Raw genomic sequence first — 26,962 nt, 5'->3', positions numbered from 1 at the left:
GCGCCAATTATATGAGTTAATAAAAACAACAACAACAACAACACTGCGTAAGCGGTGTCGTACGAAAAGCACAGACGGATAAAGTGAAGTCGAGCTATGAAAATCGACAGCAACAGATACTGAAGTAGACGCACGGAAGAGAGAGAGAGAGTGAAAGATGGTGAATACGTGCGAGACTGGAAGTCGTCCGCGAAGCGTACCGAAGTGAAAAAGGTCATCAAATGTCAAAACATTTCATGTTCTGGGCACAAATGACCAAATAGGCGCTACGTGCCAAATACTATTCAATAAGAACAAACTTGAAGCGGCGAAGTCAAGTGTCTCCTCCACTTTGTCAGTTATGTCATGCGACATAAGAGTTAAAATTGTGTCGTTGTACTTGAAGATTTATCTCTGAAATTTAACTATAGAATATATATTTAACATATTTCAAATCACATTGATATCCTAAGATACAAGGAGTGATTCACAATGATTAATTCAAGCCGTTCGATGAATAATTTTGTTCACATGTCGATCAGCACAAAAGATCACATATGTAGCAGGGACGGGCAACATACGGCCCACGGACCGGCCCGTGACGTGACTTTAAGCGGCCCGCAGACAGTTTCCGGTACATGATAATGTGGCCCGTGGCCGCAGTCTGCTGCAATCCTTTACTACTTGGTTACTACGTCAAATTTTAGTGACTGTAGGTTATACTTTAGCGTGCGAGTGTGTAAATCGTGCGATAGTGGATCTTACGCATAAATTCGTCTCAACACGAGAAAGCTTACCAGCATTTACGCATGAGCTCAACCCTAATGAATTGATATCTTGGCAAATTCAAAATGAATCCAAACCCCTATTTCATATACAATACATATTTTACTAGAGGCGCGCAACATACGGTCCGCGAATGGATTTTGAGCGGCCCGCCGACAGTTTTTGACCTGTTCACAGCATTGATCGACCCCATGTCTCATTGACTTCAACAGCAACATTACGTTAATATTTTCATTGAATACTGTTTTGATCTGTATGCTTCAAACTTGAAGTATACATTAAATAAGATTAATTTCATATGTGGATGGTTACGCGTTTGATGTATCGATTTAGGGATCCGGCCCACCAAGACCTTCATTTTCCCATATCCGGCCCGCCGACTGCAGAAGTTGCCCGCCCCTGACATATAGTATACAAGTCTTCTGGTGAGGGTACCTGGGCAATATGGCTCCACATACTATCAAACACCAGCAACCATAGCTTACCAGCGATTGCACATTGCAATTTGTTTAAAGCAATATTACCCGATTCGAATTCCATCTGGCGTCAGTTCCATGAAGTAGTCTAATGCCAATAAGTTGCTGGAGCAGATTGCTTCTGGCAAAACTATGTAATTTAGTATGACACGCCTCGTATAAATACGCAGTATGCCCCATGAACTATATAAGATGCAAATCTAATTTTTTTGGTTGTCCTGTTTCCCGGGACCTTGTCGATGGCAACCCTGGCTATATTTGTAAGTAGTGATTGATTTTGGAGCATATTGTTACATCCTTAACCAATTTGTTGTATCTATTCGTGGAAAATGACATCTGTGACGAAAGGGAAATATATATAGGCGATGCAGGTAAGATGTTTCGAATAGTTTGTTCTCCTTTGTCAAAATAAGTCATTATTCTGGATGTCGTTTTTCGTACACGTATACTTATGCGTGCAATTTTTGTTATATGAATCTCATTCGCTCCACGCCAACTGATGAAAAATTTCGAATAGTAATATCATCGCCTTCAACCATCATTGCATATATATATACGACTTGCAACTTCGATTTCACCCCAAACAGGCAATAACGGACCTCATTTCACACGATTCAAGCCAACGTAATAGCTTCCACTCTCCGAACCACTTGTTAACGACTCTTTAGGGCAGGGGTGGGCAAGCTACGGCCCGCGAAAGCCTCAACAAACGTTGTAAAATATTGATAAAATGCGTACCAAAAATCAGTTACTGTGGGGAATTGATTAACTTTTTCTTGATATATTTCAACACGATAATGATAAGTTATATTCTTACCATAGTATTTTTTTTTTAATTTTAGCCCGATCCCGCGGTGCATGCATTTTGAAAGGCTTTAATTGCTAAACATCACAGAAAGTGAAACGTGAACGAATTGATTCGGACCACCAGTGTGACTTTAGATTGGTAACACGAGCAAGTCACAATATAATCAAATATTGTATTTGGCTTAGTATCCCAATTTTATATGGTGCGTCCCGCGAACGGGTTCAAATGTTGAATGCGGCCCGCGAGCTAAAAAGTTTGCCCACCCCTGCTTTAGGTTAACTGAAACGGAAAGATCACTTCAGTATTTTCGAAATCTCTGCCAAGTATGCATCACCTGAGCACATGCATGAAGACTTCCATGACGCACATTTCACAAGGTAGCCTATAGTCATGAGATGTCTGTCTGTGTGTTCTCATCAAATCAAAATTTGATGAGTTTAGAAAAGAAATGTATATTACCTCCATGTCTTCGGTTATTATATAATTAAATAGAAGATGGCGTTTTGGCTTATAACAATAATAATAACTGTAGTGCCCCCGCGACTGGAGTCGGATGTTGAATATGGACCTCGAACTAAAACGTTTGCCGATCTGGTCTATACTGGTCTCCCAGGGATATCTAAAACTAGACATCCCTGACTGGTCTGCATAGGTCTAATGCTATCTGATTCAGCATTGACGCTACGTAATTTGGTAACTGGTGACATGGCGTGGTAAACGTTCCCGCGTGTAATATGCGAGAGATGTTCCTCACATCGTAGTCTTCGTAGATAGCAATTACTTCACTACCTTTCGCATTTGCAATGGCGTTAAACCAAGTTGAGTATGTGTTAATTCAGAAGTATGGTCATCAGTAGGTTAAACCTGATTGAGATCAATAAATCAGATTCGATAACTGTTGATCTGAACGCGAAGTTCAGTTCAGTGAAAGGTGCATAAAGGTTAGGATTGAGTAGGCCTATATCTGCTTATAGATACGTAGACAATAATAGATAAGCTATGTCAATGCATTAGTGTTGTCTCGTCGATTTCGACACCGACCTTACTAGTTTCGATGGTTTGTTGTTGAGAAATTGTTGTTGAGAACGAGAGAATATTTATTTGCCAACCGTGCAAATCAATAATATATTACGCAGAAATGAAATTGGCTGAATTATGATATAGAGATAAATAAAGCATAGACAGAAGGGACGTTTGAAGTACATTTTACATGCATCAATTTCGTTGTTTTATCGGCTAAAGTATATCTACCGTGGTGTAACATGTCGTGTAGGTTATGCTGTTGAGAGTCGATTTCCATTTCAGACCAAGCGTTACTAACGCGATTTTGGAGAATCGAAGGTGAAACAGCGGGTATACCCGCCGTTTGGAGTGTACTGTAAATGCAGCATGGAATTGAACCTCGTCCCGAACTATCCTTTGAAGTAAAAATGCTCTTTTGTGTATCTGCGCAGGCTATTAATAGAAAGTGGGTGCTATCTGCTTTTCGGTTGCCTTCGATTGTCAGATCCTGATGACTCCCTAATACAGTTCACATGTCCAATTGTCCACAGTTGAGCTTTTCTCTGTACTTTGCATTCGATTTCATAAGCGTATTGGGCGTTGCACCTCTGCCGCGTAACCGTAGCATTACCACGATGGTTATGCAATACGCATCATTTGTATTTTAAACTCTGAAGCCATTCCTCATGTAACGTCACAGTTGAGCCGTAATGGATATTGAGAGTTGAAACATGTTTGCGGTCAGCGGTCACTCCAGTATGGCGGAGTATAGGCCTATAATTTTTGTATGTAATGATTTAGTAGATGTCTAATTTCACATCTTATAAACCACTTGGTGAGGAATCGTCAAATTAGCAAATGAAGGCAACTGGAAGTTATTCGAAACATATTTATGACTCATTCGACCGGATTTTGACCCAAATATTCCTTGCAATCGTGTTGTCTGTAAAACTGGAATCTAGTGCCACCTTGCGGATTTTGTCATTTGGGAAACATTAGCTCGTATTTTATCTGCAGCATTTTGTTAGCTGGGGTTCAGCAGTTAGTAGCTGGTTAACCGATATATCGACCTGCCTCTATATCTAATGCGGAATTCTCTAGGGTCGGTATCTGTCTCCTTAAAAGTATAGGTATAGACCGACCTTGGACGATTTTTAAAGTTCTGCCCAATGATGTCATTGTCACCAGCTCATCGCTTCTACGTATGTTTCGAATGTTTCAAATATCAGTACAGTTGGATTGATTTATGAGAACCAAAGGCGTGTTACTAAGCTATAATTCATATGCCGATTGGACTAACTGCATACTAATCTCGTACTCAGCTGTATTTTTTTAATGGAAATAAATGAAGTTCATATCGGATATAATTATAAAGCTGTCATCACATCCATACGGTCAGCAGCAGCTGTACACTGTGTGCACTACAGGGATATTAACAGCTTTCAGTGTAAAGTTCACACAAATGAGAGTTGTTACAACAAATGCACTGTATCGCGCTTAGTGATTCTTCATTTCTTTGTGCAGCTATATCCTGTATCATTCTCCCGAAAGAAATGCATTAGAGGGTAACCGCTATCAAAACATGTTTACGGCATTTAAAGCAGATATGATTGCACTCATCTAAGAGGTTATATCTAATGCTTGCAACTTTGCAACTTGACGACATATGTTATCATATCACCAAGTCATTGCCATGCGCGCATCTATATTTCTATCCCTCCTCACGGCTCATGGACGCCAAAGAATATGATGTCATCAGCATTAATCGTTTCGATTGATATTGAACTAAATTAGAAATATCATTTGTATAAATTAATAACATTGATCGTCATGTCGTTCATATTAATGCACAAATCGAATTCGTGCTGTAAAATTCTACTCACGTGCAAGTGGTAACGATATTTTCCAATGCTTAGCAAACTATGCCACGGGTTTCGCTGAGTAAAATTAGGTGTGGGAAGATCTTTTTTGGAAGCCAGTTTTCTTGCCGGTCGTGATACTATTTTTTAGCGATTTGACGAAAAACGATGCCAATCCATTCCACTAATCCCAACAGTACGCAGAATTGGCATATAAACTTTGGAGATATACCACACAAAAAATACTGACTCGACGAAAATGATTTGATCTGTATTCTATCCGGCAGTTTATTGATTGAGGGCGTGGGAAAATCTTGCTCTGTATTTTTCAACGTTGAAATGAGTTCAGCGGCTCTGTAGTGTTGAGTTTCACACCGCACTGTATAACGTATCTACCTATAAACGATGATTTATTGGCAAACTGGTAAACAAAACCGTGTATTCGTCTACCCCCTGAATAACAACTGCGGCAGACTACAATCGGTTTTGTCATTGACAACGTTTGCCCGATTGCGATGTGTGCAGTGCAACCATGATGCATATCAAGTAAACGGAAAATATAACACTCAACGCATAGTCACATGTTATAACGACGCAATCGAAATTACAAAAGTGTTAACAACTTAACAATGGGTAAACTAAACATGTTTCGCATTCATCGCCAGACATTCATCATTATTACCGAATCGAAACAGAATTAGTGCTGCCTGTTAGCAGAAGCAGTATGATCTATAAACAGTTGATATCTTCCAAGTGATTTAGGATTTCTGAAGATCACAACACACCAATACACTTTCATCTCCAGATCTTATAAGAAATAACTTCTATAGTTACCTTCGCAAGAGTGGTCCAATTAGAGCCAACTTACGGCATATTCTAACGATAATAGCCCAGCGGTGGGGATAAGAATGGTTTTTCAAGGAGTAAACTCGTATTATTCGAAATCCTAATCCTTTATCTAATCAACGTCGGTTCATAAATCAATATTGTGTGGCGATGCTTGCTGTTGTGCGGCAGGAAAACATACATTATAAGTGAACATGGAGTTCTGTGTCTGAGAATTATTTATACGATCAATGCCAACGAAGCGGGTATACTTAGAATAGCATTTCAGCGGGAATTAAGCTATAGAGTTTTGTGTTTTTCATCAAAAAGTATTGCGTACTTTACGCATAAATTCGGTATCAAATAAATATCATTCATAAAAACCCGTGCTGTATTAAAGAAAAGAAAGAACTCTACGATCGTGAGTAGCATAGCATAGCAAAATAATGCATGTTGAGAATTGGAGTTGCAAAAGACTGTCAAACCAGAATTAGCGCAGATATGTTTAGTTGCTGAGTATATTCATTTGGATACTCTGGCTATATGAAGGTATAGATGTGCTTGGATTGGGTCATACTTCAAAGAATGGAATTTGAAGATTTGGATTAGGTTGTGCAGTTCGGAAGTTGGAATTAAATTGAATTTGTGTGTGATTTATAAATTATTTCAATTCCATCGTCAGAGAATTGTCTTTGATTTTGACATGTTGTCATATGGATTCCAAATTCGAATTTGGACACGGAGATGAGGAAATCCGGAACAGGATTCGAACACGAAAATATTAGGTACTGGTCCTGCTCTGTATGGCTGTTAACAAGACCATACAGTATTCGGGATAAGCGAACTTAAAATGACTTCAGACACGTGACAATAGTCATTTCGGTCAGGACGCGGTGTCGCTTATCGCTCACGCCATTGTTGGATCACAATGAGCATTCTTCGGAAGCTTGAATGCAAGTGTTACTCAATTGTCAGACGCGTGTGCCCTTTCTTTCTAGGATATCGAATATTGAAAGTGTTCTTAATAATTAGGTTATTGGTCGCCGATACAGCAAAGTCGGCATCATCTGTCGCGGCTGGGGTATCTGCGGTGAAGCTGGTCATCGCAACAGTGAAGATTTCGACTGTTTTCGTGCGTTTAAGATGAACTGATATGCACTACTTCAAGTTAACAACATTCAAGTGCTTCATCGACTGTTTTTAAGCGAAACATTATCCAAGCTTCGATTCAGTTTACAAACGCAGTGGAGACGACACATATAGGATTTTGAAGACACGACTGCGGACGCATTGTTACGGATACGTGAGTTTACGTGAGTTATAAGTCCAAGCCTAGAGTGAGAGTATATCGTTAGAGAAAAATGTCTCCCCGAATTATGTTGCAGCAGATTTCCTACATGTAATGTAATGTAATGTAATGCATCCGTAGTTGCTTTAATTGGAGAGGAGGTACCAAATTTCATCAACTATTTAGATTTATACAACCTAATACCCAAAAAGGTAGGATCGGAAAAAATTGAATGTATCACACAGACCCCATCATGCCCGTGGAATTTATACGTTAGCTAGGGATTTATCGTGAGCTGCATGCGGATTATACACTTATACAGTCGCTTCGCTTGACGACTGTATGGCGAAATGCATCGTGGAACAATTGAATAAATGGTACGCATTTATATCTTTGATCTGACGCAGTATAATGGCTTTGCAATATAATATACCAACGGAAAAAGTAATTTTCTTCCAAAATTTGATGATGATTCTATCGCCCAATTCACAATCATTTCTGATATTCATAAAATTTCCGTACAGTTAACCCATTCTCAAACCAAGCGTTTTTGATAATTATCCACACATTGAACACCAATGGAACGTGTAAATGAAATTGATGAAAAATCCGTTTGATGTACAAGAATATATGTCATGACATAGTGTTAATAGCAACATTTAATATTCTACGTAACGATGATGTGTATATTATCACGTGCGACGATTCGTGCAATTCAGCGAATTTAGAAACTAGCAATGAAAAATTATCATGGACAATATCAACATGTCCAAGAAACGAATGCTTAGACTGAAACTACGTGGACATTGAAATAGATAACTAGAGAGGTAAACGTCATAGTGTGAAGAATGAACCGACAGTAGGGCAATAGATACAATCGCTGTTGTTGGTGTGGTGACAAAGTGTCCAAACCAAATCTAAATAATGTCGGCACTGAACCCGTGGCGGACAATTCCTAAACGAAAATATACGTCACGGTGAGGCGGTAAACCGTTGCCATTTGACGATGAGATACAATAAATATTGTTGTCCGTGTCCTTTGAGCTTTGAGCATGATGCGAACCTTCGGCTGCTGTTCACCGTTTGGTTTAGAGAAATGAGATTCTATTCCAGAGTTTAGACTGAGCAGCCATTCCTCTTATGGCAAGTGTGTATAATATATTGCAAGTGTGTATAATATATTGCAGATTAACCCTGCAGACTTGAATGGCGCACGGTAGCAGCGATTTCGATAGTCGGGGAGATATTATGGAGAACGGTTACGCGAATCGCCTCTCATTTCGGAACGACGACCCGAGTCCCGGCTCGGTCGCGGACTCGAAATCTGAAAAGATCCCGCAGAGAGAGACGTGGGACAAGAAGCTAGACTTTCTTTTATCATGCGTGGGATTCGCAGTGGGGTTGGGAAATGTCTGGCGATTCCCGTATCTCTGCTACAAAAACGGAGGAGGTAAACCACTACGATCATAACTCAGTAAGGTATAAGGCAGGGGTCGCCAACCCCTTTTCAGAAAATATTATCAAACATTCTTACCCCTGAATTTCAAAGCGGAAACCAACCTACAATTTTGGTAAACTAATACACGATTACACGTATAAATACCAATAAGCCGAAATCAAATTAATGAACTGTGTACTAAAATGTCTCAACCTTAAAATGATCAAGAAAAAACTTCAAATGGATACTGATTCATTGCGTAATTTTAAAAATAGTCATGATACCAGCAAAACTAAATGAGCTAGTAACAGAGTATAGTGTTAATACTCCGTGGATAAAAGGCAAACCAGATTTTGTAACAATTATTATTGACGGTCCTACCTTATTCTTATACCTACAAGTTGTTGCATCAGATGTACTTGGAATTAATTTGTTTGATCGAATTTAATTATGTGTCAATTTCTAGTGTGTGTCACTTATTCTTATACCTACAAGTTGTTGCATCAGATGTAGTTGGAATTAATTTGTTTGATCGAATTTAATTATGTGTCAATTTCTGCTTAGAGGTAACATTGACTGGAACCCCAAATTGTAATCTACTTATATATGTTGATAATACTTGTCAAATGGTTCTCTTTTTCGTTACTAAATAGGCAGTAACAGAACACTGTGTAGGCCCTCTCGTTGTAGTTTAATACTTGGCGACGCGCGCGTTCTGCGGCGTAAAGACATGGAAATCCGTTTTGTTCATCCAACCCAGCTATGTGGCCAAGCGCCTGACCACAGGCCGTTGAATGGCTATTGTCCATTGACAGTCGGTTATTTGATCCGCCGTCACAGCTGCGATTATATATAGGACATGTAGGACTACATGAGCTGTGTGATATTAAAATGTAAATATCTATGGTATTTTGCCGAGAATTCAAATTCGTTCGTATCTGTAACCAGTTTGAGTGTTTGCTATTGTCGTACTGGGGATATCTATCTCAAGTAATTCCATTATACTGTTATGTTTATTGGTCCTCCTCTGACTTCCGTCCACGAATACAGTATATTGTCACAATCTTGATGGTTAAATATTATATACGATCACTGCTTACCAGGGTGGCTGAATTCCAATTGTTGGACGTCACAGAACTTTGCTTTATAGCATACAAACAATACAGGTTAAGCAGAGGGTGACGCGACTTGCATTCTTTTTTTAGAAATGCATTGACGCAAAGTCGCTCATGGTCACACGGAATGTCTAAAACCCGACATACCCTCGGAATACTGAGCTTGAACGGTATACTTGATATAAGACCAGATCAAATACTGGCGAACCCTATCAACACTTTAACCCGCACGCGATCTGGAAAACGACTGCCAAGAATTGCCTAGCACTCGAAATCTCCACCAACTCGTAACGAATTAGTTATAACTATAGGGCAAGTTTTTGTTGCATTTTATTTTTCACAAAAGTTGCACTAAAAATCTGCATTTATGGACAAGTTCCTTGACATTATTAGGTTATGAGTAGGGCAATTTTTTTTTGACATGTCAAAAAAAGTCAAAATTAGGTCAAAATTGTAGCGTTAGGTCAAAATTTGTCAAAATTGTTTACAAAGTCAAACATTTTTTGACCTCTGCATTTCGTTTGTATCGTAGATTTTGCGCTGTCGGTGAACTTATCATTTGATATTTTACAGCTTGTAGCCTACTTTATAGGTCTACCGTTGTAAACGGACCATCGTCTGCTCATTCTGAATCATAAATGGTCAAATGAAACAAATAGTGACATGGTTTTATGGTCAACGTACCGCAATATCCTAGCTGAAGCAAGACTGCTTTGACATTGCATGGTTCTTATATCAAGAAGCGCTAGCTGAAAAATTATGATATAGACAACATTGTCAGAATGAAGCAACACGGTTTGTCACCAGCAGTGTGCACACAACCTGAGTGTTGTCAGCCAACAAATGCTGCTGTTGAACGTTCTTTCTCCGTTCTTGGCAAGCTACGTAGTAAGGACAGACACTTTCTACCCGAGAATGTAGGAAAGGATCTTTCATTGTACTACAACAAATTTTAATTATTTCCACCAGAATACGTAATGTAACTACTGGAATTCTTCATAGGGCCAGATTTCGTTAAAATACTAGTTTTTCATGTAAAAATCTGTCAGTTTTTGAGCCAAAAACGTTTTTTCAGGCCAATCTACTTTGTAAGGACAGACAGTTCCAACCAGAAATGAAGATAAGTAGTACAATTTTAACATTATATGCGAAAACACCTAATTTGCATACGTGAGGTCAAAATTTGGTCAAATTTCAGTTTTTTTTAGGTCAAAAAAAGTCAAAATTTAGATTTTTTAGGTCAAAATCTTCCGTTTTTTAGGTAAAAAAAAAATTGCCCTAGTTATGAGATACTCGAATCGTCCCGTATCCAAGGCGCTGTAGCAAAAGTCAATGTTGGCGACTTACACAAAATCACTAGTCTGTAAAAATTGACCCAGTGAAAATATAATTTTCGGCGGTCTAGTCTGGATGTACGTCAAATCAGAATGGACCTCAAATTTAAACATAGTTGAAATATTCAAGCGATCTATTTACATATAGTGCTAAATATTTTCAGTAAAGAGTTAGTTGCATGAAAAATCGAAAAAAGTTGCAAAAAGTTGCATGAAAAATGAAAAACGTTGCTAAAAGTAGCAATAAAAGATTCCTCCAAACAGCTTAAAACACCATGCTACATAACTTCTGAGTATTTAGGAAGCTGCCAGAAGTTGTAAAAAACGTTGCAAAAGTGGTAAAAAGTTTCCCTAGTTATTATTATTATTAGGGATGGTGTGAACTTGAGGTTCACGTACGCGTTCTGTGTGTGAACCTCAGATATTTAGAGGTTCACGTTCACAAACGAACCTGGGTAGGTTCTGCACTGTGAACCTTTTTCATATATTACAATTTTCACTTCACTATAACATCTTTGGTTGAAATTTACTGCATTTCAACTGCATGCCATCACTCTATGCATGGCGCTGGCAGCATAAAAAATCAACAACAAACGAGCATGCACCTTGACAATCGCAAAATTTTTAATTTCTTTGTCACTAATGCTTGCTCGAAATATCCAGCTTTCCCATTGTGGATATGTACTGACTGTCCGCTGTGAGCTTGACCCGCAATCACACAAGATCAAGAGCGAAATACACGACATGTAAGTCAGCGAATGATGCTTATTCCACCAATCATTGAGTTTGATATCGTTGTCTGATGTATAAAATCTAGCAGGCGTACGGAGTCAATCAATTGACTTCATATTTTTACTGTATCATTAAAACTAAATCCGTGCAATTGGGATGTTATAGCTACTGCTGTATAATTTTTAATGCGGTAATATCGGTAGCAAGTATATAGAAACCTGTTTTACATTCTGCTCAACATCAACGTAGCAATACTCAGACGTTGCGAGTCCTCGTCGAAATTGTTGGCAAAGCGAAGGAAAATATTAAATTCATGGGATTATTGTATCATAGGATTGTCCCAGTTGATACATTTGGCGACGTTTAAAACGTCAAAGTGTACTTCAGCATTGTGGCATTAATCTGGGCCGAGTCCTCGTTATATCGTGTACATTAATATAGGCTATCACTTCATTGAAATGTAGGTTTGTAATTAGCAATATGACATCACTTGACGTCATGAAGTTCACGTTCGCGTTCACACAGAACCTTTCAAAAAGGTTCGCGTTCACACGAACCTGAACCTTTCAGAGGTTCACACCATCCCTAAATTTATTATTACTGTATGTGAAGCATAGGTCACAGTGTATAATTTTCCTATTCTTTCATAATAATCACCCTTACATTGCCGTTTCAATACTACCTATCAGACTTGAAACAACCAGAAGTTTTTCAGCGTTTCCAAATTAGATTAGAATTAGCATTACCGACTTCGCGAAAACTTGGAATTTGGAATAAGCTCAGGTTATATCAAATCATTCTCATGAGCTGAGCATGGGAAGGGAAAATTTCTGTACAGCAAGCTGGGCTGTTCTCGCACTATAGTGACTGTACAGTTCTCCTGTTGCTTTTACAGGAAAACCATAAATTAGGTGGAATTAAAATTAGAGCACAAAACATTTCAGAAATTAGATTAGAAGGAGATTGCCGACATTTCGCTCTCATTAGAATAGACAACTATAGTAGGGATGGTGTGAACCTCAGAAAGGTTCAGGTTCGTATGAACGCGAACCTTTTTCAAAGGTTCTGTGTGAACGCGAACGTGAACCTTATGACGTCACGTGACGTCATATTGCTAATTCCAACCCTACATTTCAGTGAAGTAATATACAAGATACCTATAGCGACGACTCAGGCCCCATTATGCCACAATACTGAAGTACATGGTGACTTTTATACGTCCTTGAATGTATCAACTGGAGCAATCAAATGCTATAATAACCCCATTAAATCAATAACTTCTGAGGCTTTGCGAACATTTTCGATGATGACTTGCAAGGGAATACACGCTTACTAGGGATGGTGTGAGCCTCTGAAAGGTTCAGGTTCGTGTGAACGCGAACCTTTTCGAAAGGTTCTGTGTGAACGCGAGCGTGAACCTCGTGACGTCACGTGTCGTCATATTGCTAATTCTAACCCTACATTTCAGTGAAGCCTATATTAATGTAGGCCCACATTTTATATGTACACGATACCGAGCGACGACTTGGGCCACATAATGCCACAACGCTGAGGTACATATATTGACGTTTTAAACGCCGCCAAATATATCAACTGGGGTAATCAAATGATACAATAATTAATCCCATAAAATCATTATCTTCCGTCGCTTTGCTAACAATTTCGACGAGATCTTGCAAGGGAATATAAGCTTACGCCTTAACGGTCCAGGCCAGACCGGACAATGTATTCGGCGTCTGAGTATTGCTACGTTGATATTGAGCAGAGTGTAAAACTGGTTGCTATACTTGCTACCGATATTACCCCATTAACAAGTTATACAGCAGTAGCGAACACCCCAATCGCACGGATTTCGCTTTTATGATACAATAAACATATGAAATCAAGATTGACCCCGTTCGCCTGCTAGATTTTTTCCATCAGACAACGATATCAATATCAATTTCATTGATTGGTTGAATAAACATCATTCGCTGACTACCTACATGTAGTGTATTTCATCGTTCTTGATGTTGTTCGGTTCAAGCTTGCAGCAGAGAGTCACTAAATATTCGAGCAAACTTTTGTGACAAAGCAACTAAAATTTTTGAGATTGTCAAGGTGCATGCTCGTTTTGGTGTTGATATTTTTTTAATGCTGTCAGCGCCATGCATATAGTGGCCCGCAGTTGAAATGCAATAAATTTCAACCAAAGATGTTACAATGAGGTGAAAATTGAAATATATGAAAAAGGTTCACAGTGCAGAACCTACCAAGGTTCGTTTGTGAACGTGAACCTCTAAATTTCTGAGGTTCACACACAGAACAACTAGCATTATCTAGTTGTCCAAGTCTGCTATACCCATGCCTAAATCGTATTCCATATTTCCAGGAGTGTTTTTGATTCCGTACGTTATCTTCATCATAATCGGCGGCGTGCCCGTGTTCTTCTTGGAAATCTCTCTGGGTCAGTACATGAAGCAAGGTGCCTTTGGAGTTTGGGATATTTGCCCTATTATGAAAGGTAACTGTAACTATTGTATATAGTTGGCGAAAGTAGTATATTGCAGCTCTTGAGGTGAACCACAAAATTCCGATATATTGTTAACATTATTTTTCGCTTCATTTTACTCCCGTGCAGTGTCAGCCCACGCACGGTTAGTAGGTCGCACGCGTATACCACGAACGCGTATACCACCTGTAAACATATTACTATATTGCCATATATTAACATAATGTATGGATCATATGTCATTTTTAGAGTAATCAATCGGGTTTATCATTCATAATTTTAGATTTATAGAAATCCCCGCCCTATATGTGATACCTGTTGCGTAAGCACTTACACCCTGGGGAGGGAGGTTCAATAGAACCAAGTACACGATATATTCCTTTGTTCAACTTAATCGGCTTTTATTAGTATGTCATCCATAGTATAGTGCTGCTGAGGAGTGTCATAACATGGACGTAAGTGTTGGGTAGGTCTGCGTCGATAATTTGAACGATTGTTATGGTCAATACTAACAATAACAATACAGTCAAATCCGCTTAATCCGGACACCGAATATTCCGGGCAACCGCTTTCTTCGGCCAAAATGCTCGGGAATGGAACAAAAGTAGAAATTGCATGTAAGAAGCTCCCGTTAATTCGGACAATTATCCACTTAACTCAGACACTGTTTTGCGGTGTACATTTATTCAGAAAATATCATTCCGGCCTTCGCTGTTGTATTTGAAGAATTAGGCCTACCGAATACCGTACTATTTCAACCCTGTGTGAGTGCGTTATACATTAATACAGGTTACAGAATTTGTTGAATCGTTTGGTATTAAAATACTATACAACATATTATACAATAAGGCTGAAAGTATAAATCCTGTGCGTTGAATTCGTTCGGCCAAACCCGTTTCACCGCTGAATGGACCCGAAGTGAGCGGAACTAAAGTGTCCGAATTAAGCGGAGTCGCTGAATAGTACATGTGACTCGAGAGAATATATCAATACACCTAGAAATGGTCCGCCCAAAAATCTTTTACCATTACTGACGTAATTAAACGCAACTTTGAGCCTCGCTTCTGAAATAAATTCCCAATCTCGACTCACGAGGACGTGATTGCCGGGCTCTACGGATAAGCAGGGATAGATATCCCTGGGATAACATCGACTTTCATACACGACGCGTTGTATTTTGACCAATCAAATTTCGCTGGTCCGTCCACGTTTCATAATATATTTCAACTCTTGGTGGCGCTATGCATTCGAAAAATCCGCTCTGATACTTGTTTTCAGGAATCGGTATGGCGTCGACGATCGTCGTATTCTTCTGCAACTGCTATTATATTATGGTCCTTACTTGGGCAATATACTATTTCGCGAGGTCCTTCGTTGCCGTACTGCCGTGGGCAACGTGCAACAATCCATGGAACACCGAATTTTGCACCACCAACTTCTCATCTGGTAATGGTCTTTCAAACTTATGCGATTACATTGATGCTTCGGAAACTGGAAACCTTGTTCTTTTACAAATCGCTCTACGGGTTCCTAGTCATGATAATATCACACTGTTCAAAGTATGAATTTTTCGATGGGATGAGTGTCAATCGGTGGCATCGCCAGGGGGCGAAAGACGCCTATGCTACATTTAAAATTTTGATTGAACATTGTGGCGTCATATGTTAAGTTCAGTTCTGTTTATTAACCATTTGATAAGGTCAAAACACCACAAGCTTGCAATAAAAGGAAAAGATCTGGAGTATTCTTTCAATCAAACTCCCACCTGGGCCTAGAACATGTAAATAACAGGCATGCACACTGGATTAAAAATAGGCCTACAGTAACTTCAGAAGATAACTTAAGATGTTGGTGTGCACTAAGTCACCATGCAACCACAACGTCACGTCATAGTTGGAAATATTTTGCGCCCCTCAAATTTGTCACTACTCCTCTCAAATGTTCATCCTGTCCTTTGTCGTTAGGTGTTCAAGTTTACAACACACGATTTATTATTTCTCAAGTGTGTATCAGTCATAAACTGCATTGATATTATAGATATCTGACGGCATGACAAATTCGTTTTGGCTTTTACCTTACAGCAAGCAACATGTCCATCGAGCAAGGCAACGGTACGTCTAACGGAAATTTGACGACGCTGGTGAATGTAACTCGGCTCACCTCACCTATCACTGAGTTCTGGGAGTAAGTGTGTTGTGTTATAGTTTTCACTAAATGAGGCAGGATGTTCGCCAATCCCGGATGCTTTGACTGTGGCGGTCCAGTTCATGGTAATAGGAATAATCATTAATTTCCACACTTCACAGTTGAGCTAAAATGTGAACGTGGTTCAGAAACGTGTTTGAACTCGATGATCAGTTCAACTAACCACCCAGTGATGGTTTTTGGGGTGAGAGAGGAGGGCGGTCGGCGGCCCCCCTGGTCGAAGGCCTCCCTCTTTGGTTTTAGCGCTTTTTTTGCAAGGGTTTTAGCGAATAGACGTGGAAATCCGTGTACCAATCAAGAAGATGATTCCGTTCAGATGGGTCAATCATCAAATCTCTGCATTTCTTAGAAAAGTCCCATATCTCGATAATCATCAAGTAGGCTATCTGCTGCATGCGGTAGAGGCCGTGTTATAGTGTCATATACTCATCACGTAAAACCGTTCCTTATGGCGCACTAATATATAGTTGATATGCGAAAGGGCGGTCTGGGAGGATCGGTGATTCTCTGACAATATATGCTTCTGAACTGCGCATCTCACAATTGGGATCTCTTGGACCGCTGCTTAAACTCGCGACCTAGTTCAAAACACGCCCATTTCTGTACTCTGAATAGGTGCCATTTCATCGACCTTTGGATGAAAAGTCACGGTACCCGCTACAGAAGTATTGCGCGAAAGTCAGTGTCATGACCATCAACAGTGCTCTAATTTCTGCAGAAGAGAGGTACTTCAGATTACCGACTCTATAACGGAACCGGGTGAGCTACGCTGGCAACTTGTGCTCTGCTTGTTAGCAGCCTGGATCATCTGCTACATTTGCATCTGTAAAGGAGTGAGGAGCACTGGGAAGGTATCTTATTTCTCCGTGAATATGAACATTTGTGAAGGATTACAGTTGATGTAACGAGTGTAGCGCACGGCGTTGCATAGGGAAACTCCAAACTAATCTTGACCTTCTAAGAATAGTCCAGTCGCATTGATCCACCTACACCTTCAGGGAAAATAATCACGGATTTCGTTTCACGTGAACCTCATCTGTCGTCATTACCTGTATTTATCTCACTAAGCATGATAACAAGGTGCCAGATTTGCAACTTATTATAGCCCACCAATCTTCATTTCCTGGTCGGGTACGAGTGTATACGAGGGTTGTCAGGACTAGATATTTTTAGAAAAATACTCCAGTGAGCACAAACTCTATGTACGGTACCATACGGCATACAGTATATTTATGGCGTAAGTAGGCAACAGCTATAGTAATTGTACTGCTGCGTACGCCTACTGTTGGGTTATCGTAGTGTACATCTCATATTATGCGTTGATCAAAAATAAAAGATACATGCAGCTCCGAACTCGGGAACAATCTTTCTTACAGATTGTCTACTTCACTGCCCTGTTCCCATACGTCGTACTCGTGTGTCTATTGGTGCGCGGCGCTACTCTACCGGGAGCAGCTGACGGTATTCGGTTCTATCTTCAACCAAATTGGACTAAGATCACAGAAACTAAAGTACGTTTTAATATGTGTTGTATAGTCGTAATCAAAGCAGAATCATCGCAATATTTGGAATCTCAATTATGACCGCCAAGAGGCGCTCGTGTCACTTATTTACTGCTAGTTGAGAAGACTCTTGGAGCAGAGTTTGACTACAATTTTTTCAGATTTTCTAATTTGGATTCGAATTAGAACTATAACTACACATCAGAGTTGGATCAATTACAATAATTCAGTTCAATTACAATTACAATTACAATTAATCCCTTGCATGTTTCAATTACATTACAATTACAATCACTGTTAAGCATGTATATTATTACAATTACAATTACGCAAAATATTATATAATAATTACATTCAGCTCAATTACAAATTACAGTTGATCCAGCTCTGCTATACATTTCCCCCAATTATATAAGAATCAGAATTACTGAATTCACAAGAACTTGGGAAATACATCAAATTCTGAATTAGACAACAAAAATTAAGTCAAGTACCGATCTCCTAGGAAAACCAGAAATTAGATTAGGATAGTATACAATTGAATATATTTATACTGAAATATACCCGACGGCTGACGAATACCCTTCGAGTGACTAGGACTCGGACTCGACTTTATGGCGAATTGAAAACGACTCGACTTGACCCAAGTCAAAACTTTTAAATGAGATTGATTTCAACTCGATACCTTGTGACCTGGTTCCAACCCTCCCCCAGCCCCACTCAACATGTCTCCGAACGAATTAATGGTCATTCTGGCGCTACATTATTGCCAGCGAGATTGAGCATTTTCAACTATGGAAATTGCTGTAGGCCAAGGTAGGTGTCTGATTAAAAGACTACTCAAAGTCGTTTCGACACCCTCCTATCTTTTCAATATGTCGCAATCGTGTGGTGTATTTATTTGTAAAAAAATTATTAAAATGATGAGGATGAGGATAATGACAGCCTAAATATTCGGGTTTTATTTCAACATGAATATATCATGTGATTGCTTACTACTAGTTCGTATATATCAGTTTTATTACTATAGATAAGCTGGATATTTTGTTATATTTGTCATATGATATCGACGACCTCCTGGTTCTACGACTTCATCACGATGAAGTATATATAGAAGAATATTCGCCTGTACCGGTAGTCCTGTACATAACCAAACTCAACATCATTCGTTCGTAACGTCTTTTGTTTCACTAGGTTTGGATCGATGCAGGAACACAAGTATTCTTCTCTTACGCGATCGGACTTGGCGCTCTCTCCGCGCTTGGAAGCTACAACGTCTATAACAATAACTGCTACAAGTACGGTGCCACATCAGAATTCAGTTTAGTGCTTGCATCACTAGATGGAATTATCCTTCTTTCACAGGGATTGCTTTATCCTCGCCATCGTGAACTCTGCCACCAGCTTCTTCTCGGGATTCGCGATTTTCTCGCTGTTGGGCTTCATGGCGTACGAGCAAAACGTACCGATTGCGGACGTGGCCGAATCCGGACCCGGACTGGCGTTTCTAGCGTACCCGAAAGGGGTGACGATGATGCCTCTATCGCCGCTCTGGTCATGTCTATTTTTCTTCATGATACTCCTGCTAGGATTGGATAGTCAGGTCAGTTAAAATAATTTATTACTATGTAATATTATTATGAGCTCCATTCTGTAATAGTCCAAGCGGTATGGATAACAGGTATAAAAGTAGGAGTAGTATAAAAATATAACCGCCCGAGTAAGTATTGTGACTATGCAGAGTCTACTTGAGTTCTCCGAAAAAGTAAAAGTACTTCGTTACTGACCATGTCTGCTGCTAAATTGGTGGCACACAACACGGAGCAGAACAATCGTTTAATAACGCTTCTCGCGCTGTCACGTACGATGGCTGTTATAATCATCGTGTTCTGACACAATGTTTGAAACATCAGCTAATTGTCAGTGGAGGTATCACTAACGTGTTGGTCAGAGTTGGCCACTGGTCACTGGTCAGTAGCGAAGCACTGGACCCACAATACAGAAAAAGTATTGATCCGACTCCGGTCCATGCCCCACCCTACACGGTACGGTAGTCCCATGAATTTATAAATGTTGCTCGTTTATTTTCGCGCTGGCTTGGCGGTTACTAGCGTGTAGTTGGTTGGTAGTTATTTAGTTAGTTACAAAAGTCGTGCTTATCAATAAAGATTCTAGCCGGATCAAAAAAGTACTGATCCGGCTCTAATCCAGCTTCAGCCGTATCAGAAAAAGTACTGATCCGGCTCTGACCAAAATTGAAAAAAATCCGGCCGGACATCCAATCCGGCTCCGGTCCATGCTCTGCACTAGCACACGAAAGTTGTAGAATCTGTAATTTTGTGTGTACAATTCAGCATAGTTCTTTACTGTGACATCATCTCGTTTTTGGTCTATAATCTGCACAATACATCTATCCTAAGTGTCTATTTCCGCACTGAATCCGTTTGCTTGGGGATCATCCTTATCTTTATGATGTCATCGCAATATTCCAGTTCGTTGGAGTGGAAGGCTTCCTCACGGCGCTCACAGACGTATTTCCGCGACAGCTGCGTGGCAGGAGAGAACTCTTCGCTGGGTGCACATGTATCGTATGCTTCTTGGTCGGACTTTCCATGGTGACTCAGGTGATCAATTCAGCCCCTCGACACGCGAATCGGTATACGGACGATATTAAAATAGAAATGAGCGTCCGGATTACAGCCGTAGGAAACGCCTAATGTAGCCGAAGTGTGCCTTATCACGTAAACGGACATATAATAAAAGCTAAATTCCCGTAAGTGTCCGAATGACGCTCGGCCCGCGTCTATGCTGTGACTGCGTTTCCGTTACATTTACCTTAAATAGCGAAAATTGGCAATCGCGCGCGCGGCTCCTCAAAGCGCGCGTCGCGCAATTACGGCTTTGATCCGTCCTAATGTAAACTAAAAAGGTTGGCGATTAATTCCGTTTAATTGACGGCGTAATTGACGATAATGTCGCCTCGCAGGTAGAGTTTATTTCCGACTATCGCGCGCCAAAAGCTCAGAAATATACCAAACACCGGATTAAGTAAAGTCTGACAAATTATCGGTCGCGACGACCAACACTATACCGGGCGGTTTCGATGCGGTGCGACGGAACAGTATCGAATGCCTCGTCAAAATATTGAGAGCGTGTGCGGCCGTATTATACGTGTGGCCTTTCGAGTACCTTGTCATTAATTTGACAAGTTAGGTGGAATATTTTGTAATTTACTACGCGGTAACACTTTGTCGCTACTTGAAAATCACTGCGAATCCACTTTGAGATGCTATAGTCGATAATACTCAGAAAGCTTATATTTCTATTCCATTTTTCTGTTCGAAACTGATTAATTGAAAGCGATGTCTCGCTGACTTCACGACTCATAGCGGCGACAAGGTGGTGTATGTTGTACTTGCGTCATCGATATTTATCTCCTAAAAACCCTAAAGAAACCTAGCTTACAAAAAAACAGTCATCTCAACAACACTGTTGAGCGATAAAATTGTTCCGTAAAATTGGTGTTTTAATAATTTTTACCGTTTCCTTGCTGTTGATGAATTATCCTGATAAACATCGATCGATATAAATTCCTTAACTTGAAGCTAGCTGGAAATCATTGAGTTTATTGCCATGACTTCGAAATCGCACGGTGTGCACGGTACTCAAGTAGAAGTTGAAGGAGCGTCCTATATTTCTACAATTGGAAGTAGTTATTTCCGGCTAAGAAAAATGTAAGTATTCTAAGCCTAGGTTTGCATAAAAAAACTGAAAACCATTAAGTAACCACTTGGCCTTTAGGAGAATTTGTCCTCCTTTTCAGGAAATCGAAGATGTCCTCCGCGGACGCCGAAATGTCCTTCTTTTTGTCAATTCGTTCTCCTTTACAGCTTTGACTGCTAGGCTAATGGACAGGTTCAACTGAAAATCGGCAAAAGTGACGCGGCATACGTAGATGCGGACGTTCGAGCGGGTAATTCGGGAGTCGAATCAGACTGATGCTCTATTTTTTTAGTCAACACAACAAGATTTCCAGTATATGATACAAAATCAGCTGTTTTCAATCGGTAAACAAACTTTTATGATTTGATCAAAGTGTTCTGCTTTCCCGAATCCAAAATATGGTCACCCTAGAAGAAGTACTTCGTTACTGGCTACCTCTGCGTGCTCACCTCTACAAGTACATGTTGAATACAGCCATTGTTTCGTTTATGTTTATCGCAATAAACAGGCACGCGACTATCACATGGCAGTTAGGTAACGTCTTACTTATATTTTATATCAGACATGAGCGCCTTGAGCCGAGACACAAGCCCTCATATATGTGGAGTCGCATCATAGAATTTTGAAATCGGGGCAGGTGTGCCGTCATAATGTTCAGGCGAGGTCATTGCGAGAGCGTCTTCCGTCGGAATTATTGTTTGTTTCCACCGCTGTTACAGCATGACTCTATTTGGAATCGTATCAAGTCCATGGTAGGGTACAGTACAATTATACATATTGTACGCATTTGCATTGCAGGGCGGAATGTACGTATTTCAGATTTTCGATTACTACTCAGCGAGCGGCATGACTCTACTGTGGATGTCAATGTGGGAATGTGTCACCGTCGCTTGGTTTTACGGTGAGTATATGATTTAACTAATTTTGAATAATTTTTCGCTACTAACAGACCCTCGACACATAATACATATGCTGGCTGCAGGCTCGTATAGCGCATGTACATGTACCCTTGTACAGTGCTCTGGAAACTCTAAAAGGTCTCAGTACTTACTCAAGTGGAATTCACTACCTCTAGTTGTACTTGGGGGTAGAAATTTAGGACGTTACTTCTGCTTAAATACAAACGATGACTATTTTGACCACCTCTGCGTAAATGCCCTACACCACCCATATTTGATTTTTTACAGTTTAGACAAGGTGATAATGTAACCCAATCGTTGACGATATTGCTTGCAGGGGCCGAAAGGTTTTACAAAAATCTGGAATCCATGATAGGCTACCGCCCGTCGCCCTACATGAAATGGTGCTGGCAATTTGTGACTCCAATCACAGTCTTGGTCGGTTGTTGATGAACATTCCATAATCAAGCGAAAATCAACTCCCGTTACAATTTTTCAGTGTATTCTCCTTTCTACCTGGGTTAACCATCAGCCACTCGTGTACAATAGAACATACAAGTATCCGGGATGGGGTATTGGATTGGGATGGCTGTTCGCTTTGTCGTCAATGATATGCATACCTGCTGTGGCTGTGTTTAAGATGGTCACCACTTCTGGGAGCATGCTTGAGGTATGTGGGAGGATGTAAACATGGCCTTATGTACCAGGGTTGATAGAATGGTACGATGTACTATCGAAAACAATGTGCATTTACACCCTAAAGGTGGTGCACGAAAGCATAACCTATATATGAATTCAAAAACCTGTTCTGGGGGTGTCGATCGAATATTTCACCGGACTTGTTAGAGATTGGACGGAATTTCCTAACTTGTGTGTTCAGTTCAATATAGGGCCATTTTGAGGCAATCATCATTATCAGTCGGAATTTTTCTTTCTCTTTATTCAATCGCTATAGCACAGTTCTTTTGGATCCTTCGCGCAAGAAACGCTTGTGATTGATTCACGGTTCAAAGCATTGTTATAAATTCTACTTGCCCACGGTGCATATCTTCCAATATCCCTATGTGCCTACCTTCCTCCGTACTCCACTGGTACCACCCTATACTATTAAACCGGGGTCAATGTTCTGGGACAATCCAAACGTGCATTGTATGGTAGGCCTGACGATGAAGCTACGAAATTACGGTATGATAATTTTGTCATATCATACCGATTTCGTTGATACAAGTCGCATTCGCTGCCAAGAGCTCTAATTTAACTATGTAGTTCGTAGACATTCACGGCACATTACATCGAAGTTTCCTAAGATATCTTCTCAAACTACCCTAAACATCATCATCGGACTCTCTTCGGCACAAAAAGTATTTGCGTCAAAACCAATTTGCATGCCGTTCAAATTCAGTTGAAGCTCAACACGGAATTGTTGTTATTAAATTACATCCAGTCCCTTGCTGAAATTCGATCGCCAGCTGCAATATTTTCAAGAGTAACTTGACTCCTATACCTACTCCACATTAAAAACTACTCATCACCGCGGCACGTTAAATCTCGTGAACGTGATATTTCAGCGGTTCAAGAAGCTTACGACACCTATAATACAACGGCACCAGCAGAAGGCATTCATGGCGTCCCACGCCGAGCCTGCAGACTCCGGGAACGGAGACTGCATGCCATGCATCGAAGGAAATGGACGTACTTCTATAATGAATGAAACCGAAGAACAAGCGCAACGCCTCACACCGCCGCCAAAGTATGACGAAAGTCACTTTCAATCACGCCATTAAGGACTGTATATTCGATATCTTCCCACGGGGTTTTATATGATTTTGTGGCTACAGGCTATCACTACCAGCACCGTAGATTCACATTTACACTTTTCGGTTCGATCGAGATTGTTACTTACCATTTCTACCTCATCATGAGTATATATATACATTATACATTCATGTCATTACCTACGATTTACCCTCTTATAGATATCTACGGATCATGTTTTGATTAATCCGGATTCATGCTTTCTCATTTCGGATCCGGAGAGAATTTAAACATCGCCAGACGTGCCATCGATCATTTTCCTCCTAGTATATGGGATTTGTGATGTTGAATTTAGCAATGATTATTCTGAACAGTTGCTGATTTGGATTTCGCCAAATTGTGATGTACTGTAGACGTAGGCCTACTATAATGTGCGGTTATACTTTTGTTCGCAGTTTGAGAGTTATAAGTGAACCGGAGTAATTTTCAAAATTAAAATACGAGTTGTTGTTTGTTTGTGGTATTCATGTTGATTGTTCGACTACTATGGTCTTGGTCATTTACATCAGGCCAATGTTTTCATTTTTATTCCATAGGTGCCGACTCGTAGTAAGGCACACTTCTAGTTTATTTTCATAAGACATGGATGGGATGGCGATAAGGAGCCTAGATAAACCTCCAACACTTGAGTACGAATTATGAAGTTAAATTGCAGGATTGCTGTCTGATTTGTACATCTAACATGGATACTGCCCGTGTTCGGAAATTCACACGTGCTACAGCCCCAACTGCTCTGGTTTCTATTTACACCTACTTCAAGTCATAGATGTTCTGATTCGCAAATCACACTCGAACGTATAACTTAATGCTGGTACAATGTACAGTGCACGGGTTGTCTTGTTGATAGTCGTTCAAGATGCAAGCTGTAGAGTAGGGCTGTTCAAAATTAAACTTTTTTCCTGAATCTTGCTGGTTACTTGATTAAATCGTTATGTTGCCTTAAAAAACGACGCACACCAAATTTGAATTCATTCCAACCAATATTCGCGGATTTCGTAGAGTTTGAAAATTTTGAATTTGCCTAAAAATGCAAAAAAAAAATTTTTTCAAATTTTCCTTCCAACCTTATGAAATTGTTGCGCTGTCTTCAAAAACGATGGAAAACAAATTTGACTCAATTCCAAGCGGCAGAAGCGGAGTTATTCAAGTTTTTTGATGATAATTCTGGGATGATCCACCAATCAAGGATAATCTCAGAATTATCAAAGAAAAACTGAAATAACTCCACTTCTACGGCTTCGAATTGAGTCAAATTTGTTTTGCATCGTTTTTGAAGACATCGCAACAATTTCATGGGGTTGGCAGAAAAATTTGAAAAAAAATTTTTTTTGCATTTTTAGGCAAATTCAAAATTTTCAAACTCTACGCAATCCGCGAATATTGGTTGGAATGAATTCAAATTTGGTGTGCGTCGTTTTTTAGGGCAACCTAACGATTTAATCAAGTAACCAGTAAGATTCAGGAAAAAGGGTTATTTTTGAACAGCCCTACTGTAGAGTGTAGACACTCCCAAACGCATAGCTATCAGCTTCAGCATTGACGTAGCCAGAATGGCAATCTGGGAACCGAAAGGAACATCTCTAGTGTAGTGGTGGTACAACTGGTGTTACTAGTGTATTATAGCGGTATAAGACGCACTAATACCACCCCGACTCTCAGAACATTCAGATCGTGACTTTTGCTCCAGACAAATTCGTGATGATGTCATAATTAGGGTCATTTAAAGTCATATTTTTTTCCATGCATCAGTAAGTCGTGCAATCAATTTTAACGTAAAAACTGCATCCCTATGGGGTATATTAAGAAAGTTATAAAGTCATATAAAGTCATATTTTCCTGGTTAGGTCATATTTGAGTTATAAAGTCATATTGTTGTATACTTTAAATAATAAAAGTGCCAATTTAAGCGGTGAAGCGATTATGCACTAAGTAAGTAAGGCAAACTATAAGGTTAGCCTACATAACATTACAGTCACAGACCTATGAGGTCACACATTGCATTACGTGGTCAGATATTGCATCATGTTGCTACAAAATTTATTTTTTACTTCTGTCCACTGAAGTGGGACGTCATTTGAAGTTCAGTCAGTGGGCAGGCAAGCTAACAAGCTCAGTCTTGGTCTACTTATGTACAAATGTATTACAACTTGTTGCAAACTGAAGAATATAACAGTTGAATATATACAGTTCACTTCAAGTTTATTCATAAGAGAGTTAGACACAGAGAGGATATCTGGTTCAGCATGCCAAAAGTGAGAGAATCTAATGCAGCGAAAGTCAAAGCTATTGTAAATGAATTTAAGGACTTCAACTCCATTTGGCCAAAGGCAATTTGACAGTAATTTTTGACCGGCATGCCGAGCGCGGAATTTGATAAAACGGGTATCAATCGAAAGTTACCGCGGTACCGATTACGAAAATTAAAATTTTATTCTGCTCGTGGTCCTGGTACTCCCCCCCCCCAAAAAAAAAATCAGCCACGCATGTTGCATTGTAAAGGAGTTTGGTATTGTGACGCAACCATGTCGTCTGAGCAGCTCAGGAGCAAGTGCGCACGAGAGTGAGAGTGTGAATGCTCAATCGGTTGCGCAACAATGGCCAATACGCTTGTGCTCCCAGGCTTCATGGTTGCGTCACAAAACCAAACTCCGCTACAATGCAACATTAAAGGTCGATTTTGGGGGT

At 40.0% G+C, this 26,962-nt stretch overlaps 2 protein-coding genes across 3 annotated transcripts in view; both read left to right on the top strand.

Annotated features, from left to right (window-relative positions):
- LOC145437495 (pseudouridylate synthase PUS7L-like) overlaps positions 1–26,962 on the top strand; it is a 140,657-nt gene that overhangs the window by 68,786 nt on the left and 44,909 nt on the right. The gene's annotated exons all lie outside the window — the stretch shown is intronic.
- LOC145437483 (sodium- and chloride-dependent creatine transporter 1-like) lies at positions 6,697–24,740 on the top strand. 2 transcript variants are annotated; one of them, XM_080314741.1, is made up of 14 exons: positions 6,698–7,048; positions 8,211–8,473; positions 14,014–14,145; positions 15,412–15,579; positions 16,215–16,317; positions 17,057–17,189; positions 17,715–17,849; positions 19,035–19,138; positions 19,206–19,443; positions 20,333–20,464; positions 22,362–22,464; positions 22,800–22,900; positions 22,962–23,132; positions 24,031–24,740. In XM_080314741.1, exons 2-14 carry the CDS (start codon positions 8,230–8,232, stop codon positions 24,244–24,246), a joined length of 1,980 nt encoding a protein of 659 aa, XP_080170867.1. In that variant the 5' UTR covers positions 6,698–7,048; positions 8,211–8,229; the 3' UTR covers positions 24,247–24,740. The 2 variants fall into 2 exon arrangements, with proteins under 2 accessions (XP_080170868.1, XP_080170867.1); XM_080314742.1 differs by lacking the exons at positions 22,800–22,900; positions 24,031–24,740 and having other exon boundaries at positions 6,697–7,048; positions 22,962–23,125.

This window comes from Botryllus schlosseri, chromosome 4 (assembly GCF_051294905.1).
Source record: "Botryllus schlosseri isolate E-star chromosome 4, Bs_hap1, whole genome shotgun sequence".
In the NCBI taxonomy this organism is placed as follows: Eukaryota; Metazoa; Chordata; class Ascidiacea; order Stolidobranchia; family Styelidae; genus Botryllus; species Botryllus schlosseri.
Note: the sequence above shows the minus strand (reverse complement) of the source record. Positions and strands in the feature narration are given on the sequence as shown.